Source organism: Tursiops truncatus, chromosome 12 (genome assembly GCF_011762595.2).
Source record: "Tursiops truncatus isolate mTurTru1 chromosome 12, mTurTru1.mat.Y, whole genome shotgun sequence".
In the NCBI taxonomy this organism is placed as follows: domain Eukaryota; kingdom Metazoa; phylum Chordata; class Mammalia; order Artiodactyla; family Delphinidae; genus Tursiops; species Tursiops truncatus.
Window position 1 is genome coordinate 38,837,872 of NC_047045.1, and position 21,663 is coordinate 38,859,534.

The following is a 21,663-nucleotide window of genomic DNA, read 5'->3' on the forward strand; positions in this document are numbered from 1 at the left end:
TACTTAATCACTCCGAGGCTCAGTTTCTTAAAGCATGATATCCACCTATATATGTCTAGGTTCCTTATTTGGACAAAAGTTCCTTTAGGATGGAAACTTTGTCTTATATCTTTGTATTCCCAACACCTAGCATATGACAAAAAACATTGGCCTTTGGCTTATATTTAGAACTTTTAGAACTCAAATCTGTCACAACCACTTAGCAGAAACCTAACCACAATGAATCCAACAATACACTTTCATCATGCCTATTTGGCTAAATGCAAACAACCAGACAGATTATTTCCACAATAAATCCATAATCCCAAACTGTACTCCTCACTTGCCTGTCTGCTCATTCTCCCCTGATTAACACCACTATTGCAATCTTCTCCACTCTCCCTTGAAACTCTGATATCCCTCTCACCCTTTACTCTCAAGTGAAGATCTAGCCTCCTGGTTGACAGTGAAAACAGAGACCATCAAGCTGAAACTCTGATCTGCCTACCCCTCTACACCCAACCTCTCCTTCTACCCTCCTGTTAGAGTGCAGAACGTGCCTGCCCCTGTCAAAGGCTCATCTCTCTCTCTCTCTGTGGATGCCTTAGATCTCAACTACTCTGCCTTCTCAGGAAAACTGACCTTGTTTACTTTCCCACTGTTTCCTATATCTTCCCTCTCTCTATAGGATTCTTCCTATCAGCATTTGAACATGTTCAGGTCTCTCCCATCTTAAGAAAGGAAGAAGGGAAGTAGAGACAGAGGGATGGAGGGACAAAGGAACCGAAAGAAATTAAAAGAAAATCCCTGAGTCTCAATTCCTCTTTAGTGACCTTTCTTATCTCTTCCTTATGGCCAAACTTTTAGTTGTGTAACATCACTATTCCCACTTCCTCATCTTCCATTCATTATTTAATCTACTTTAATCTTACTCCCACCCCCAAGTGCTCCCTCAAAATGGCTCTCATGGCACCAAGAATGCCAATGTTGATAGATTCACTTCTGGTCCTCTCAGCTGGATTTGACACAAATAACCACCCCTTCCCTTTTCCCTGATTTATAGGACAGCACATTCTCCTGATTTTTCTTAATCTCTCCGACTCTTCTTTCTTGGTCTCTTTCAATATTTTATCTTCTAACCAAATCTTCAACCCAGCAGTTCTTATGTATTCTCACTTCTTACTCAAACTCATCATGCCATGGTTTCAAACACTACTTTTAAGCTGACTACTCCCAAACCTATTATCCCCAATCCACATCTCTAGACACACACATCCAACCACATATGCAATATCTCCACCTAGATGTCTCATAAACACCTCAGAATCAACAAGTTCAATATCAAGTTCATGATCTTCCCCCACCAAACAGGTTCCTCCCTCCATCTTAGTAAATAGCAACCCTATTCACTAAGCTGCTCTTATTAAAACCCTGGAAATCATCGTTCCTTTCCTTCATATTCCATATTCAATTAACTACCAAGTTTTGTCAGTTCTACCTCCTAAATATCTCTGAAATCTATCCATTTCTCCCCGTCACAATGGCCCCCATGTGGCCTAGCCACCACCATTTCTCACATCACTGTAAGAGTCTCTTAATTCATTTCCCCACACATACTATTCCCCTACCCTCCCCAGTCCCTGTCCCCTCCATTTTCTCTCATGTAGCCATAATGACCTTTTAAAGTACAAATTGGATCATATCATTCACAGAATTAAACCCTTCAGTAATATCACACTGCTTTAAAATCAAAGACTAAAACCCTTAGTAATACCCTACAGTTAATATGACCTGGCACCTGCCCACTTCCTCAGGCTCAGATCACTAGTCTCCTCCTGGCTCACGGTGCTTTGAGTTCTTTCTAGTCCTTAAACATACCAGACTCCCATTCAGAGTCTTCACACCTGCTACTTCGTAACATGTATACATTCTCTCTCCTCCCCAACCTTCTCAAATTTTAGGTGTCAGCTTTAATCACTGACCACTTCTATCTACTCTCAGCTGATCTTGAATGCTCAAGATCTGCATTCTTGTTATATGCTTTGGCGGCATCTGGGATTTTTTTCTCTGCAACACTTATCACACCTGAATTAAATAATTACTTTTATAACAATATGTTTAATGTCTGTTTCCCCTACCAGACTACAAGCTCTGCTCATTCACAGCTATATGCCTAGTTACTACCACTACCCTGCACATAACAGGTACTCAATAATTTTTTTTTTTAGTGAAAAAGAAGCACTACATTTTCTGATCTCCAATGAAAGAGACTAAAACTACACTAAAACTATGTTGAACACTTCCAGATACATACCTCCAATCATAGGTAATATATATATACATATCTATATGTCTATCTGCTTATATAAATTTTAAACAAACCAAGTATAATAAGATGAAGATTAGCAATTCAGAATTTGGGGGGCCAAAGCAACCTGGCAACCACTCTAGTGATGCTGAACAGCTCAATGAAACGACATCTCTTTTCAGTTTAAATTAAAGAAGAAACTATGACTCTAAGTAAGAGGGAATCCGTCAATTCTACTATTCAGGTTTCACAAATCACTGTATTCTTTACCTTGAGATAATAAAATGATATTATTTGTTTTATATTAGTTTTATATTATTAGTCCTTGACCCAGTAATTCCAAGAGGAAGTGACTAGAAAATAGAATTCTCATCAGATAACTCTATTACAGTTAAATGAATCAGCTTGCTGTACCACAGAAATAGCTTACTAATTTCTACCTTTGATTCTTTTTCTCCTTGTTATACTCCCCTCCTCTCTCAATCAATCCATGGACATTGATTCACCCTAAAGAGGTGAGAAAGAATGTCTTGTTCATAATTCCACTTGTAGGTACTCTCTGATTAACCCCACCTTGCTCTGTTCCCTCCTTTAATTCAGCATCTCCTTCACTCTTTTGTTCTAAAATCCTATTGTACAATTTATAACACTCACATTGATGATTTTTTCCCTTTTTCTTTTTCTCAGTATAGATTTATTTTTATTTCCCCAACTACACTGACAGTTTAAGGCCTGGACTTTACCCTCCTTTTCCTTCAAATACCCTTTAACCAGCCCAATATTTAAGAATAGCATGTGCTTGCTAATTAAGCTTATTTAAATGAAAGACTGAGTCTATGTGAGTCAAAGAAAATACATTACTCTCCAGAAACAATTCCCTGCCACACACACACAAAGGACAACTGATTCCTTTAAGTTCACTCCTAAGAAACTCAGACATAATTTTCCATAGGTTCATCATTACACATAATGGTTCAATTCCCAGACCAATCTGAAAAGGCCTATAAAATCCACGAAGTACCTCACAACTGCAGAAATCATGCTTTTGAGCTACCACATCCAGCTCTACTGAGGAAAGGGGATGGGGGGTAGGCAACATCTAGGATGAGTTGGAGAGGAAATACGGATTGGGGAAAGGGGTTTCTGCCTCTTTTTATCTCTTTACCCCGTTCCTTCACACAACAGTGAGGCGAGCTGGGTGTGCAGGTCACTGGTAGAATCAGACACAAAGCAGAGGAAGCAAGTTTCTGCCGTCTCCACACTGGGAAGCCTCCTGTAGGCAGTAGGGAATTCATGTGGAAATTCATATACAAATATGCCCATAATTGGCCCACAGATGCCCATCACTGTGCCACCAGAGTTTGGGGTAATTTTTTAACCTCTTCTTAATTCCACAGAAACTACACAAATGAGGAATGTGTTTGCTGCCTCAAAAGATCCAAGCTTTGCTTCAGGACTCACGGTCATTCTGGCCACAGAACAATGCACCTAACTGCTTAAAACAGAATATGATGCCATATCATATCCTGCTGTAGTTGACAGGGACAAGTCTTTGGTGTTTTACTTTAAAATCATTGTGAGATATACTATATATATATATATATATATATGTATATATATACACACACACACACACACACACACACACACACACACACACACACATATCCCTTGCTATACCCAGGAGAAGTATGCCTGAAAAATACTACATGTAGGTCTACATTTACTTAAAGTACCTTGAAAAGTAGCTCTTTACAGAGACTGGCCACAGAATTTATTTAATGCAAATAAATTCCCTATTTTTGTAAAAAATACATATTTATGTCAAGTAATATCAAGCTGACAAAGTAGGATGCAACTATATATGTTTATATTTTGTCAAATCAACTATGATTTATGAAATAATTCCAACCACATTTTCATGAGACTTTTTCTCCCAGTACAAGAGGAACTTTCCACTCCATAATCGCAAAGTCATTTCTCCTGTTTTTCCTTTACAAGGCATATCCAGCCCATACCTCATGACTCCCACCAGCCCTGACACTAATCCTTTCCTACGCTAGCCCCTTTAAAGTACTTAGGAACAAGGACATGTCTGTGCCTGCCTGTCTTCCTTCCTCCCTCCCTGCCTTCCTTCCTTTCTCTTTCTTTCTTTTAATTAAGACCCTCACAGCACCAACCACATGACCAGAAGAGCTCGAAGAGTACCAAGAGTGGAGGGCAGATTTACCCTTTTGTAAAATTTTAGTTCCCATTTACTGAGAACTGTTACTATGTGTAGTAATAGTTTTCTAAGAGTTCCTCTCATCCCCATCTTACAGATGAGACAACAGTTACAGAGAATATAACTTGCCCAGAGTACACCTCTAATAAGCAGAGAACTGGTCTCTTGGCAGAATGGCTCCAGACTGTATTAATGACTAAAATGAACTCTCATGCATTATCTCTTTTTATTTTTTTAACGGTCACATCTGGCAGCGGTTTTTCTCCATTCTACAGAGGAGGAAACTCCAAGATAGACTCCAAGATAATTAATCCAAGGTCCAACTGCTAGAAAGTGGTGGATCTGAAAATGCCTGGCTACAGAGCTCAAGCTCCTTACCACCAGCACACTATAGTTTCCCCACTCCACCTGGGGTTTCAGGAAAGAGTCCTTCCTGGGAACTCCAGGTGGAGAATGGAAGAAGCTGTGGCAGACTGGGGGGAAAGAGGTGACGAAAGGTAGAGTTGGGGTGCAGAAGCCCCAAGAAAACTAGTCATACCTATCTGCAAATATGTACCCAAAGATGCCCAACAGCAGCCATGGAAGCAAAAATCCAAACCCCACGCCCCATAATGCCACCCACTTTTCTGATGCCCCTAACTCCACAGTCCCAATCCAACCTCTTTTTCTCACAAAAGGGGAAACTGAACACCCCCCCCCCCACCCCGAGATAACCATCATTCCATCCTCCTCCCTTTCCAACAATCCACGCCAGAGGTCCCGGGTGTGCCTTCTACCCACCCCTACGGCTCGGCTGATGTTGTCCATCTTGCTGGCGACCTGTTGGAAGAGAGGATAGCAGGTCTGACAGAGGCGCACCGGCCGGGCGCCGCGCACTAGACACCCGGTCAGCTCTGCGCTGCTGTTGGCGAAGTCCAGCAGCAGCTCCCGGCACTCGGGATCCAGATCCGGCAAGTCTGGGGGTAGTGACAGTGGCCCCATGCTTCCGCCCTGCAGTAGAGCCAGGGACAAGTCCTCCACCTTCAGCAACTGCTCCTCCGACAAGAGGTCGTGGAGGACCCGGTGGGGACTGCTGCCCAAGGAGAAGGTGCCCAGAGCCAGCCCCGACCACAGCAGCGCCACTAGCAGCAGCCGCAGCAGCAGCAACGATGACCTCCGCCGCGCGACTGTCCGGTCCGGGTCCATCGCGGGGTTCACGAACCCCAAGGTACAGACCTCCACCTCTCCGCCCCTAATCGGTGCTGCGGACAGCTGCCGCTTCCGGTTTCCTTGGGCGCAGGCCGCGAGCAGGGTCACGAGGCGCGCGCGTCACGGCCCCGCCTCCGGCGCGCGGCGCCCCGCCCCATTGGCTGCAGAGAGCCTCTCGCGCCGCGGGCCGGCGCGCGTGCGGGAGCGCGCACACAGGGGCGGTTTCGCGCTCCCAGCCTGTGGCAAGCGCCTGACCGAGGGGCGCGCGAGACCCGGTTGGCGTCAGCTGTGGAGGCCGGAGCTGAGGCTCGCCTGCCCTATGAATATAGGCGTCGGCCGCTTTGAGCAGTTAAATCTCTGGGGTCTTGCCCTCGGTTGCCCACCTCTTTAGGAGTTCGTTGAGTTCTAGAAGTCTGAGGAGTTATGTGCCACAGAAAGACGGACGGCCTCCGCCGTGGGAATTACGAGTGAGTTCTCTGAGAAAGCCTGCTGGCACGTGCCTTGCAGGTTTTTTTACTTGGTATTTCTTAGCATAATTTTCCCCCTCAAAATATTTGGAAAGAGTAATGACGTGTGTTGATTATTTTTGATAGTGGAGCCTAGCGGCTTAAAGCTTTTTTAAAAAAAAAAAACTCATCTGTGTCAGTGCTGTCCGATAGACTTCCTGAGGTGATGGAAAGATTCTGTATCTGCGCTCATACAGTAGCCACTAGCCACTTGCGGCTGTGGAACACTCGTAATGTGGCTACTGCCACCGGGGAACTGAATTTTTAACTGTATTTAATGTGAATGTAAATAGCCCTATCTGGCGAGCGGTGCTGTGTCGGACAGCGCAGGTCTAAGTTCTCTCACTGTGTAGCCTGGTCCTTGGGTGGCTAATGTCCAGGTTTCCTTGCGACTGAAGGGGTTCCTGGGGTGCAGCCCAAGCCTGTATCCCAGTGCAAAAACCTGGAAAATCCTTGCCAAACCGCTCAATTTCAAACTCCTATCCAGTTTCTGACAAGCCCAGGGCAATCTTTGGGGACACTCGGAAAAGCTTCCTGATACCGCTACTGGGCTGTAAAAAGAATTTAGCTAATGACCTGGAAAACGGTTTTCTGACAAGCATATGCTAACAAATTTGGTAGAAAAATTATTTCCTGGCTGTTTTGTGTCATCCCGCTTTCGTTTTTGCCTTGTAAATTGCAGAGTGGCTGTACTAATTCCTATTCATCTTATGGTGCTAATTTATGTTTCTGAGAGTTGGTAGAGTTACCTTTTTAAGTCTGTTTGATTATTGTTTTGTGTTCCTAATGGGAAGGGAGAAAAGGCCCATAATTTCTTTAACATGCCTCTTTATTCTTTTACTATTACAAACAATATTGCAGGTAATAATCATATCTATACAAGGTTCGTATATGTTTAAGATAAATTCCTAGCAGTAGACTTGCTGGGTCAGAGAGTATGTGTATTTGTGATGTTGTTGATTGTGCTATATTACTTTCCACGGAGGTTTAATAATTTACTTATAATGGTTCCTAAAGAACTCTTAAAGAATGGTAATTCTAACATGTAGAAAGACCTAAAAGTTATAGGATGACATTTGAGAAAATGAAGACAACTTATTTTACTGCGGTGGCTAATGTCCAGGTTTCCTTAGGACTGAAGGAGTTCCTAGAGTGCATGCAGCACAAACCTGCATCCAATGCAAAAACCTGGAAAATCCTGGACAAACCGCTCAATTTCAAACTTCCCTTCCTGGAGCAATTCCATCCTAAAGCCGTTAGATCAAGTAGCGTAAGGTTGGCATCCATGCTTGGTGGGGTGGGGGTGTCAGAGGCCCAGAGAGGGGTGTCAGAGCACAGGGAAGACGAGGAAGACATGACCAGGGTGGGGGTGGGGGTATCCTGATGCAGGGTATTGGATCCTGAGTTGGGTAAGAAGGGTTTCCCTGTAAGGGAGGGTACAGCAGTGACTGGGAGTTTGCTTACCTTCAGAAGGATTGATCAAATAGGTAAATATATTAAGGATAATGGGAGTCTGGTTTCTCATTGTCCAAGAAGGGAGTTACAAATATGAAAAGGGAGAAAAGTAGAATGAACTCTGTAGTGTTGGATTAGAATTAGCAATGTATGTATTATTAGTGGCTGCAAATACATACAGAAATAGATTGTGGCTTCTAAATGTCATTCCCCACTAAAAGGAATCAAGAATCCTTGGAGGAATAGCCAATTCTACCACTGGGGTAGGAAAAGCAGAAGTTTAGCCTGGATCATCATTTTGTACCAGAAAGTAAGGAAGTGCTGAGAGAATGATGGGGATGTGTCAAGAACACACAGAAGCCAGCTTAACTAGGCTCCCACTGGCCAAATCTGGAACAATATGAGCATCAAAATAAATAATGATGGTTAATGGGTCGTAAACCATTGAATAAAACAGGAAACCATGAACCTATAGTGATATATTTAAATAAATGAATAAGCTGAATGTTTCATGGGGATTAAAATATTTACATCTATTCAAAGTCATCTGCTAAAAAATGTATTAATTATAAATGGAAAAAATGAGTAAATTTACAGTGGAGAAGTCTGTCAGATCCCACATTAATCAAATGATCAACATGAACGTCATCATAATGGGACAAATAGAAATTGTATGCCACCTGATAGAATGCATTTAGAAGAACATAGCACCAATTCTATTATATTCCTACCAAAGATGCATAACCTGATTCTAATCATGAGAAAACATCAGATAAATCAAGTTGTTTCCTTCTGCAAAATATCTAGCCTATAATCTATAGTGTTATGTCTACAAGAGTCAAGAAAAGATTGAGGAATTGCACCTGACATAAAGGACATTATTCAGACAACTAGCGAAATTTGAATGGGATCTGAGAATTAGAAGGTAGTAATGTATAATGTTAATTTCCTGATTTTTATAATTGTATTGTGGTTATGCAAGAGAATGTTTTTTTTTTTTTTTTGCGATACGCGGGCCTCTCACTGCTGTGGCCTCTCCCGCTGCGGAGCACAGGCTCCGGACGCGCAGGCCCAGCACCCATGGCTCACGGGCCCAGCCGCTCCGCGGCACGCGGGATCCTCCCAGACCGGGCACGAACCCGTGTCCCCTGCATCGGTAGGCGGACTCCCAACCACTGCGCCACCAGGGAAGCCCTGGAGAATGTTTTTATTTGTAAATATAAAATACACAGGAAAGCATTCAGGGGTGATAGGACATCAGGTCAGCAACTTACTTTTTTTTTGAGGTATAATTGATTTACAATATTGTGTCAGTTTCAGGTGTACAGCAAAGTGATTCAGTCATATTTTTTTTTCAGATTATTTTCCATTATAGGTTATTACAAGATATTGAATATTTTTCCCTATTATACAGTAAATCCTTGTTGCTTATCTATTTTACATACAGTAGTGTGTATCTATTAATCCCATACTCCTAATTTATCCCTCTCCCCCTCCCTTTCCCCTTTGGTAACCGTAAGTTTGTTTTCTGTCTGTGAGTCTGTTTATGCTTTGTATATACATTCATTTGTATTATTTTTTAGATTCCACATGTAAGTGATATCATATAATATTTGTCTTTGTCTGACTTACTTCACTTAGTATGATGTTCTCTAGGTACATCCATGTTGCTGCAAATGGCAATATTTCATTCTTTTTATGGCTGAGTAGTATTCCATTGTATATATGTACCACATCTTCTTTAGCCATTCATCTGTCAGTGGACGCTTAGGTTGCTTCCATGTCTTGGCTATTGTAAATAGTGCTGCTGTGAACATTGGGGTGCATGTACCTTTTCAAATTAGAGTTTTTCATCTTTTCTGGATATATGCCCAGGAGTGGGATGGCTGGATCATATGGTAGCTCTATTTTTCATTTTTTAAGGAACCTCCATACTTTTTTCCATAGTGGCTGCACCAATTTACATTCCCACCAACAGTGTAAGAGGGTTCTCTTTTCTCCACACCCTCTCCAGCATTTATCATTTTTAGATTTTTTAATGGTAGCCATTCTGACCAGTGTGAGGTGATATCTCATTGTCGTTTTGATTCAGCAACTTACTTTCAGTTGGTTCTGGAAAGAAATGATTTGTACTGTGCTTCCAACTTTTTTGTAAGCTTGAAATTGTTTCAAAATTTAAAATACATTGTAAAAAAATTAGGGTACAGCAATGCAATAGAATTCTGTGCATTTGACGTCTTATGTACCCAATGTGGAACAATTGCCAACATAAATTAAATAGAAAAAAAGAAAGTGTCAAGAAAAAGAATTTTTAATCCTCATGCATACATATGCATAGACTGTCTCCAGAAGGATACACTAAGTGTGGTCACTTTGATAGAAGAGGAATTGAATTGAGTAGTATGGGAACAGGGCTAGAAGAGAGACTGTTCATTGTAAACCTTATTTTAAATTTTTGTTCCATGTGAATATTATTCTTACTCAAAAAATTAATAAAAATGAAAAGATAGTTTCTTCACTTGTCAGCTATCAGTGAGTTCAGGGCATTTGTGAATCCTACGAAACTTTTTCATGGAATTTTGTATGTATGTTTATCTTTCTGAGAAGAATGACATAACTTTCATCATAGTTTTTTGTTTTTGTTTTTGTTTGCGGTACACGGGCCTCTCACTGTTGTGGCCTCTCCCGTTGTGGAGCACAGGCTCTGGACGCGCAGGCTCAGCGGCCATGGCTCACAGGTCCAGCCGCTCCGCGGCATGTGGGATCTTCCTGGACTGGGGCACGAACCCACGTCCCCTGCATCGGCAGGCAGACTCTCAACCACTGCGCCACCAGGGAAGCCCAAAAGTCTAGACTTTGAGCTTTATACAATGACAACATGGGACTTTGGAGCTGTTTCCCATGGAGGGGGAATGAGTGTATATTGCCTGCAAGGAGGAAAGTGAACCAGTTATTTAGGTGAGCTGTGGTAGTCATTAATATTTTTCACTAAATATTTCCAGTGTTTCTCCTGTGCACGTAATAGGATTGCATTTTGCTGTGCCCTTGAAGTTTGTCCTGACTTGAAGTTAGGTTAGCCATTTGACTTAATTTGGCCAGTAAAATGTGAGCACGAATGACAGGTGGAAGCTTTAGAGATGAGTGTATGATTCACCAGGGGTCCCACCCACCTGCCATCACAATGACTAACACTTTTCTAAATGATGGAAATTCTGTTGGCCTAAGTGAGAAAGCATGGAACAGAACTCCCAGCTGACTGACTTGTGATGGATGTGCAACTTGAATGAGAAATAAACCTTTGTTTTTATAAGCTACTAAGATTTAGGGATTGCTTTTTACCCCAGGAAAACCTAATCATCTTAATATATATTTATTTGCTGATTTTCTCCCCACTATTTTCTCTGGTTCTCTCTCTTTGGATCTCTTTTTATTTGGATGTTAGACTTCATTGAGGAAATTGCTCAACTTCCTTCAATATCCATCCTCTTCTTCCTTTTAATAACTCTCTCCTGAGTTTTGACGGCATAGGCAGGACTACATCCCCCAGCCTCCCTTGCAGCTAGATGTGAACAGAAGTGATACATGTACCTTATGTGTCATATCTTTAAGTTTTGACTTTTATTGACCTCCTTCCTGCTAGTTAGGGAATGTTAACAACTGAAACAGCAGCCCTGGCTACAGGGATTGATATGGATGTAACATGTTTGGCATGACAGAGCCAGCTGGTCATAAAGCAGAGCCATTTACCTACCCTAGGCTACAGAGAAATAAACTTCTTTGCTATTTAAGCCACTATATATTGGAGTCTCCTTGTTATAACAACTTAAGCTGCTTCCTAATATAGTCACCCTAGGCTGTTACTTTAATTTTCTCATCTTCTATGTCCTCTCCTATTTTTCCATTTCTGTGTCTTTTAACCCTACTTTCTGGAGATTTCATTACCTTTGTTTTCCAGTGCTTCTTCTAAGTTTTCATTTCTGCTGCTACATTTTTAATTTCCAGTAGTTCTTTTTTTGTAGATGCTATATGCTCTCTTTAAAGTTTTCTTCTTCCTCATAGCCTGGTTCCTCCAAGCTGCTTTTTTCATTTTTCCTTGGATTTCTGGTGAACTTTGGCTCTTTCTACTTATATTTAAGAGAGAGGCACTACAAAGCTGAATGGAAGTTCATGGAAAGGGCTTTTTGACTGTAGGGATCACTATAGGCCAGTAGTTATCAACTGGGGACAATTTATCCTCCTCCACTGCGGACATTGGCAGTGTTTAGAGACATTTTTGGTTGTTACAACAGGGGGAGGAGTGTTGCTGGTATCTAGTGTGTAGAGACCAGGACTACTAAACATCTTACAATGCACAGAATGGTCACCCAAAACAAAGAACTGAAAACATAAATATTTTAGATCTTTTCTCTTGTGCAGATCACGCTCTTCAGAGAAGACTTGCCAATATGCTATCTGGCTGCCAGCATTCTGAGATCCTAGCAATGGAAAAAGACTCAGTCTTTGCACTCTGTTAGTAAACTTTTATTTAATTACCCTATTTTTAGTAAAACACTCCTGCCCTCAAATATGCTTGTGCCTCGTGGTCCAGACTCCCTCTGTTTCACTTTCTCCAGAGATCAGAACTTCAGGGGTATTCTGATGGAATCAGAGTGAGACAGAGTTGCAGGGAGGGTATTGTAAACAAACTTTCAAACATCATCTTCTTTTTAGCTCCTCCACCTACATTTTCAGAGATACCTGAGGTCCCCCACTTCCTGGGTTATTTGAGAGTTCTATAATGTAATTCACTTGCTTTTTTTTCCCCTCCCACTGCAGGCTTAGGATTTAATTTTCCTGGTTCTGCTAAGTCAGTTATCATTAGTCCATCTGCTTTCCAGCTTCCAATATTCTTATTTTGTTTTCTTCCCTCCTGTTGTCTATGTCCTTGTGTGTCTTTTAAAAAAAATTCTTTTACTGTCATTTTGGTGAGATTTCAGGAAGAAGCAGATCTAATCATGCATTCAACTTGCTATCTTAAATGGCAGTTTCCCCTGTTTTACCTCACTCTTCGTTAAAGTAATTAGAATGTGTCTCTTATTCACCACCCCCCACTCCCATGAGATGATAACCTCATGGAGAATGTGAACTGTGTCCTATTTATATTTGTATACTCAGAAGTACCTGGCCTTAATAGGTACTCAGTACATTTGCTACACTGAACTTATGTAATGCAAATTCACATCTGCTTTAAATGCTTTTTCCATTAATATATCAGTGGAAACTTATACTTCTATTTTCCTAATTCTTTAATATGCAAAAATGCAATAAGTTAACTCCTAATGTCCGTAAACTTTGCATGCATGACTAAAATGACCTGAACACGTGGAACACATAAATCATGTTGTTCATTCATGACACTTTGCAGAGAGTCTCATGTACTCACTCTGGTGGCCAATCTCATTTCCAAATCTCCTACTCCTAAATAGAGTATTTTATAGCCTCTGCGTTAGAAGATATTTTTAAAACAGTGAAGTTTAATTACATTTACCTGACAGACTATCTGATTGTAAATGTATATTTCTAACAGATGAATCTTATTAGGACTTCATGTTTGTATCAATATATTTTAAATAAATATCTGCTCAATAAAGAAATGAATAGAGATACACATTAATATGTGTGTTCAGTATTTGTACATTATCAGTGACCAAATTCTGATCGCCGAATCCATGTCCTAATATAACAGGAAAATCTGGTTGTTAATTAGATACCTAATACATGATGCTGTTTCTCCCATTGCTAGGATTCACAGGTCCAGGACTCAAGGGGTAGAAATGGGAGTGTCACCACTAACTATCACCCCTAGTGACTTAGCAGCAAAATTTTTGCTTCCTGTCTATGTGGCCTTATGTTTTGCTAGCTTAGAGGTCTTAGTTCCAAAAGGTGGAATGCTTCCACCAGGAGACATAATGATTCCATTGAACTGGAAGTTAAAACTGCTGCCTGACCACACTGGGCTCCTCATGCATTTTAATCAGTAAGCAAAGAAGGAAATTTCTGTGTTGGCTGGGGTGACTGATCCTGACTACCAAGGGGGACTTGGACTACTGCTTCACGATGGAGGTAAGGAAGAGTATGTCTGGAATATAGGAGATCCCTTAGTATCACCATGCCCTGTGATTAAGGCCAATGGAAAAATACAACAGCCCAATCCAGGCAGGACTACTGATGTCCCAGACCCTTCAGGAATGAAGATTTGGGTCACTCCACCAGGTAAAGAACCATGATCAGCTGAAGTGCTGAAGACAAAAGGAATACAAAATTGGTAGTGGAAGAAGGTAGTTATAAATACCAGCTGTGACCACATAACTAGTTATAGAAATGAGGACGTAATTGTCATGAGTACTCTTGCTTATTTTGTTATGAGTATGTATGTGTGTATCTCAAATATCTTTGTTTTCTTCCCTCTCTTATTCCTTTATCATATAAAATAAGATATATTGGCTTTATGTCATAGTATTTAAGTATCGTTAATTTTACATCGTAGAATTTAAGTTATGGGATATCAAGGAAAAGAGTAAACACCATTCCAGGACATTACCTCCTCTTCTGTGGAAGTGGTTAGTGTGTTGCTGGCCATATGCAGTATAGTTGTATCACGGTGGGTAGAATTATGACCTTGTTATTGTCTTTATTTAGAGATTAAGCTTGTTTTAAGGAGATGCACATGGGTGCCAAGTTTACAAGGGGTGGATTTGTGATGGTTAATTTTATGTGTCAACTTGACTGGGCCATGGGGTGTCCAGCATTTAGTCAAACATTATTCAGGTTGTGTCTGTGATGGTGTTTTTGGGTAAGCCAACATTTGAATGAGCACAGTGAGTAAAGCAGATTGCTCTCCCTAATGTGAGTAGCCTTATCCAATCAAGCAGAGACCTAAAGAGAACAAAAGGGTTGAGTATGAGGAAACTCCTCCTGCCTCACTGCTTTGAGCTAGGACATTGACTTTTTTCCCTGCCTTTGGACTTTAACTGCAACATTAGCTCTTCTTGGGTCTTGAGCCTGCCAGCTTTCAGATTGGAAGTTACACCATCGGCTCTCCTGGTTCTTAGGCCTTCAGACACAGACTGTAACTATACATCAGTAACTATACCCACTACAGATCTTAGGACTTCTCAGCCTCCATAACCATGTGAGGCAATTTCTCATAATAAATATCCTTCCCTCCTCCCCATGTATATCTATATATCTATATCTATATTATATCTCCTGTTGGTTCCACTTCTCTGGAGAACCCTGACTAATACAGATACCTAATTATAAATAGAAAGGTGATTGCACTATTTTAAAAATCTTGTTAATTATTCAATTCTTATTAATAACCATATACTATAGATTTTATGTATCTCTTGGCAGTTTCAAAGTATGTTTTATTATTTATTGTTTGTTATCCATTATTAGATTTCCTGGGGTACATAGCTAGAGAAATAAATAAGGTGCTATTTCTATACAGTATGCCTTTTTAAATATCATAATTTAAGTATTCTTTGAAAGTTAAGTCATACTCACTGTGTACATGGCAACAGAAGCAGGAGGAAGCAAATGTTACAAACAAGGTAAAATGTATGAATGTCCATGTCTCAGAGAAATGGATGTTCTTCAGTTTACCTATGACAGCATTTGGAGCAAGTACCACTTGTTGTCATCCGTTACTTGAAGATCCAGCCAATGTTAAATTGTTTGCTTTCCCTCTTTTGTAAACTATTTTATTTTCCTTCCAATTCTAATTCTGCCCAATTGCTCTATTCAAGTAAAGTCACTTAATCTCCCCTGTTCTGATTGATATTTTAATTATTCAGTTATTTCCAGCTGCGTCCACCTCAGCTTTGTATGAAGAATGGAAAACTATGCTTTCTGTATTTGAATAATAAAACTATGGACTGGGTCATTTTTTTTTCTCTCCAAAATTAGAGAAATAAATTACCCACACAAAAACAACTGTTCTGCTTTTCTGAGTACCATGGAGGAGATAGTTGCCTATCTGTGTTCCCTTTGTTAGTCTGCTAACATTTCAAAGGGTATGGCAACTATTTAAAATAATTACTTGGTTTTACAGCAAATCAATCAGTCAATCTTGGACTTGTCAGATGTGAACTAAGATATCATTTTGACTCTCCTGGGTACCTGGCTTGTATTCCTAGATCTTCAGAGACAGAGATTCTCTGTGCATTTGAGAATAACTACTGGCTGATCTGATAGTGGCAATAATGTGACTGTGGGACTTGACAATAGGCTTCCATCAAGACAGTTTGTCTGTTGGGTCTCTTTTGATTTCAAGAAACAAAACCCAACTCAAGTTAACTTAAGCAAAAAGTGGAAAATATATAAGGATCAAACCAAGGCCATGTCTCAGGATGGGACTGAAACTATGCACCAGACACTCTCTCTGTCTTTGCCCACTTTATGTATCTCTTTACCCAGTCTTCATGGTAGAAAATATGGCTGAACAAACTCCAGTTTTTATATCTCATGCATTAAAGATTTAAACCTAGGCAAAGACCAGATCTTTTACTCCCAATTTGAAGTTTTCCAAGGATGAATCTCTGTTCAGCCCAAACTGTAGCCAGGACAAAAATTAGGGTTCATAATTTATACCCATGGCTGCTTGGAGGCTATCCTGTGACCATGAAGATGAAAGGGAAAGGGAGAAGTTTGCAGAGAAGGGAGGCTGGATGGCACACTTAATAGGTATCTACTGTAAGGCCCTCCTCATGGAAAATTGATCTTAAACAGTAGCCTACTGGAGTCCATGCTGTGGAAAAGGAAGTGGATGGTATTAAGGTATGTTAGGTAAAAGGAGGAATTTTGAGGCAATTGGGCTTTTGGGGGTCACTTCAATATATACCATAAGTATGTTTTTTAAAAATATAGCTCATTATTTGAACGATTCTTACACAAAGAGATTTAATTGACTGTAGCAAATTTATTCCTGGATTTTGAGCCATCTTCAAATTCAAATGTATGTTAATTATCCAGGTCAGCTTTGCAGAGATTCAACTCAGTTATCATAGTCCCTGAAATGACCATAATGGACAAGCAGTGACTCAGTTGTTTTTGTCCTGTAAACCAGTGGGTTCCAGCCTGAGATCCCTAGACATCTAGGAGTCTGTAAGGGAAGAATTGAAGATCCATAAGCTATTTGCACTATTTCATAAAGTCGAAAGGAAATCATATACTTACCTGACACAAAGCTACCTAAAACATCAAGTTTCTCTGTTTTAGAATGGAATTAAATCAAGTCAGGGCAGCAAGTCTGTTTTTCCATGCTGATCTTAAGCTCTGGTTTAATACATAGATACAGATATCAATATTGATATATACATATACAGTGATTGGTTAAATAAATTCTGGGTAAATGAATTCCATCCTGGGAGAAATGTGATTTTAATAAATGTATATATGGCTGCTATTATTCTGTTTATAATATAAAGACTGTAGAAAGAGAAATTTAAAGCTCAAGATTACTAAAGTCATCTTTCCTGGAGATCTATAAACATGAGATAATTAGCCAGCTCTCTAAAATAATGATCTCTGGAAAATCCTTCTACTTTCCTCTTAAAAGATATTAAAATATCATCTACCCCATTATTAGAAGGTATATTGATTAGGATACTACCATGCCTTAATGACAGAGACCTGTGGGTAATAAGTTGTTTTCAGAAATGCTCTCCCTTTAGAACACGAATTCTAGATCATCCTGTGAATATCAAGACCTTGGATGTTTAGGATTTCCTGCAAGTCCTCATCTCCATAATGATCATAAGCACTTGGTTATTTCTCTGCTTCATCCCGTGATTAGGTCCTCTGGACCCAGATGTAACAATAAAACGGATAGGAAAAATTTCTAAGACACTAATTCTCTACTTGTAGCCCTTTAAGCCCTAGGCAGTTATACATATAGTTGCCTGAAATCCACTTTGGAACAAAGCCATTCCTCTTCCTATAGCCAAAACATATCAGTAGGGTATTTTCAGCAGCCTTGAACTCATCTCTCTCACCTCACCAAAACTCAAACCTCTACACTAAGTGGCTATTCCATTCTACCTTTCAGAAAATTAATTAATCCCAATTAAAATGAGAAAACCCATAATTGCAACATCATCTTTAAATGTACCCTCTACTTCAGTCTTAGAAATGATACATCTAAGTTTGAAAAGAAGTTAATGGGATTTAAAGCAGTATTGAAGACACAAATTCTAACAGGAAATATTAGTTTTCTAAAGCATTGTTTTAAATATAAAGCTACAAAAAATAAATAAATATAAAGCTACATATTTATTCAAAATTGATTCATATATGATGGACAAATCACTTCCCAAATGTGCTTCTTTGTAAAGCTATGAAAAGCAGGGAGGAGAAGTAGGTAGGACATGCATTAATGAGTATAAGGTCTTCTCCTCACCCTTAAATACTTGTACAGGATGTTCTTTTTAAAACAAATGTAGTGAAAATTCCCCTTTTCTTCCTTGAAGCATCTGTGAGTCTTTCTTTAGATAAAATGAGCTTTTTTGGTGAGCACATGACAAGAAAGAGGTTCAGTGTAACAAGCAATCATGTTATTTTAAAAAGCTCCATCTCAAATTAAGTTTACATATGGCAGCTTTTTAGAGAGGCTGGGTTGCAACATGTGAAAAATTTTAAAGTGTGACGTTTCATTTACAGGTTCAGAGTAGCTTTCAATTCCTGTACTAGTGTGCTTCTAATTAAATCTTAATTGTACCATTCATTATGAATTGAAAGAAACACTGATACACTGGATTTTCTACAAGAGGAACACAAGATGGCCCTCATAAAATGGCTGGCTAATCCAAAGAAAAGGAATAAAACGTGGAAATGATCCTTAAAAGTAAAGCCTAACATTTGAAGTTGCATGATTATTAAATTATCACAAATAATATCTTTTTTATAGGCCCATATGATTTAAATATATATAATTAGTTATAGAAAATCACCAGAATGCATGAGGAGCAGTGAGTAGGTAGCAAATGTAATGAAAATGACACATCCATTAATATAGTTGCTACTTTATCATATACCAATTTAATATATCCTTGTGAAATAAACATTTTTAAAGTTGGTTTATCTTATGGTCAGAAGAAGAAAGGACCAAAAGTGTAAGTAGCCCAATGCTGCTTTCTCACAGAACAGGAGTTTTGTCTGAATTGTAGGATAATTACATTTGTCTCATTACACCTCTTTGGCATGTGCTTGGGTAATTTGAATTTTCAATGTAGCATGAAATAATTTTCAAAAATAAATCAATGCCCCTTCCATTTTTAATTCCTCCTGTCTATAGAGTCATCATTCCTGAAATCTGGTGATTTCGAATTTAGAATTTAAATGAGCTCACTCTCTTTTCCATTATCTCCTACAAACAGGGCTATAGAGAATAAATGAAGCAATAACTTAAAAAATACACCAAGAAAGGCTCCAACAACTTTGTGGAGCTGAAGTTGAAAACAAAAGGTGTATTTCTGATATCCAGAGAGCTGGAAGATAGCATCTCAGCCCTAGGTTTTTTGATAGTCTGGGATTGGCCATTTATTCTTCTTTGAGATATAAAGAAAATACAGAAAAACACAATGATGTACCAAACACCCATGTATCTGCTACCCAGATTTTAACAAATAACATTTTGTAGTGTTTGTTTAAAGTCATTTTTATAAAAGTAATTTTTAAAATTCTCCTTTGTTTTTCCTCTAATCCCATTCCCTCCTACTCGTTCCTCCCCCGTCCAGGCTGTAACCCTCATAATTTGGTGTGAGTATTAGTATCTATTACTGCATAACAAATTACCCCAAAAGTTGGTGACTTAAAACAACACCATTTATTATCTCACAGTTTCTGTGTGTCATGAATCCGTGCAGTTTAGCTGGATCCTCAGGCTCAGGATCTTTCACAAGGCCTCAGTCAAAGTGTCACCTGGAGCTGCAGTCATCTCCAGGTTCAACTGGGGCAGAATCCACTTCCAAGTTCACTCAGTGGTTGTTGGCAGGATTCAGTTCCTTGAGGACTGTTGTACTGAGGGCTTCAGTTCCTTCCTGCCTCTTGGCTAGTGGCTGTCCTCAGTTCTTTGCTACAAGAGCAGCTCACAATATGAAACTTGCTTCATCAAAGCTAGAAGAACCAGAGCCAACAAAGGAGAAGTCACAGTTTTTTATACCTCATCCTGGAAGTGACCTTCTATCACTCTTTTCATTACAAGCAAGTCACTAAGCCCAGGCCAAACTCAAGGGGAGGAAATTATAACAGAGCATGAAGTCTAGGAGGCAGGATTCATTGGGGGCCATCTTAGGGGCTAGCTAGTGTGTATCTTTCCATCTAATTTTTATATATTTTTGTATAAATATCTATCAATGAATATTTTATATATATAAATATGTACAATGTTACATATGTTTTCAGTTTACAAAAATGGTTTCATAATGTGTGAATCATTATGCATCTTGCTTTTTTCATCTCAATATTATTATTTTTTTATTTTTATTTTTTTTGCGGTATGCGGGCCTCTCACTGTTGTGGCCTCTCCCGTTGCGGAGCACAGGCTCCATACGCGCAGGCTCAGCGGCCATGGCTCACGGGCCCAGCCGGTCCGCAGCATGTGGGATCTTCCCGGACCGGGGCACGAACCCGTGTCCCCTGCACCAGCAGGCGGACTCTCAACCACTGCGCCACCAGGGAAGCCCCATCAATATTGTATTTTTGACATCTATTCATATTGATCTATTTAGTTCCTTTTAACCACTATTCAATATTCAATCTATGGATTACCACATTTTACTGAAAATTCTACTCATTCATTTTCCTATTAATGGACATTTGTTTCCTTTTTTTTTTTTTTTTGGTGTTACTAATGAAGTGACAATGAGTCACAAGGTAATGAGTATCTTTGCATGTGTCTCTTTGAGTACATAAGCAAGAGTTTCTAAAAACCTAGAAGTTATTTAAATATTATTGCCTACTTCCAAATTGTTCTCCTAAAGTGATTATACTTGTTTATACTTATGCTAGTAGTTTAAGAGATTTACCTTTACTCAACTTGCATGCCAATCCTTAGTTGGTAATGATACATGAAATTTCATTGTTATTTTACTTGTTTTTTCCTAATAACCGATAAGGTTGAGCATCTTTTCACATGTTGATAAACCATTTGGATTGCCTAGTCTCTTCATTCTCTGTTCATACACTATGGCCATCTTCCTATTGAGTTACTTGTGCTTTTTATTACACTTTGATTATATGTCTTCTGTCATACAAAAAAAATGTTAATGAAGCCAAATTTTAGTTCCTTGCCTTTATGATTTATTGGTTTTTTTCTAGTTTAAGACACCTTCTGTGACCCAAGATTCTAAAGATATTGCCTATATTTTCTTCAAGCAGTTTAAAAGTTTTGGTTTTTTACACTTGGAGCTTTCTTTAATCTATTTGAAATTTGCTTTTGTGTTTTGTGTGAAGTAGGGATCTTAATTTTCTGTATGGAAAGTGAGTTGTTCCAATCTTATTTATTAACTCATCCATCCTTTCACCCCTGATTTAAATATCACTTCTGTTATAGATAAATATCTTTTAAAGGCACGAGTCTATTTCTGGAGTTTCTGTTTCACTCAGCTGATCTCTTTGAACACTCTTGAACCAGTACCAAACTATTTTAATTGCTAAAACTTTATAATTACTAAGTATTTTAAAGAGTAAGTCCCAGGCTTCCCTGGTGACACAGTGGTTAAGAATCCATCTGCCCGTGCAGGGGACGCAGGTTCAAGTCCTGGTCTGGGAAGATCCCACATGCTGCAGAGCAGCTAAGCCCGTGCGCAACAGCTGCTGAGCCTGCGCTCTAGAGCCCGTGAGCCAGAACTACTGAGCCCGCGCGCCTAGAGCCCATGATCCAAAACAAGGAGAAGCCACCACAATGAGACACCCACACACTGCAACAAAGAGTAGCCCCCGCTCGCCGCAACTAGAGAAAG

General features: G+C 39.6%; 1 protein-coding gene across 4 annotated transcripts in view; it reads right to left on the minus strand.

Annotated features, from left to right (window-relative positions):
- OSTM1 (osteoclastogenesis associated transmembrane protein 1) overlaps positions 1 to 5,774 on the minus strand; it is an 82,689-nt gene extending 76,915 nt beyond the window's left edge. For all 4 annotated transcript variants that reach the window (XR_012324772.1, XR_012324773.1, XR_002175232.3 and 1 more), the window contains exon 1: positions 5,292 to 5,774. Coding sequence is in view for 1 of the 4 variants with exons in the window: in XM_019929527.3 (XP_019785086.2) it covers positions 5,292 to 5,696 (405 nt within the window). In the remaining 3 variants the exon portion in view is untranslated. The remainder of the gene's footprint in view (positions 1 to 5,291) is intronic.
- Positions 5,775 to 21,663: the final 15,889 nt, after the last annotated feature.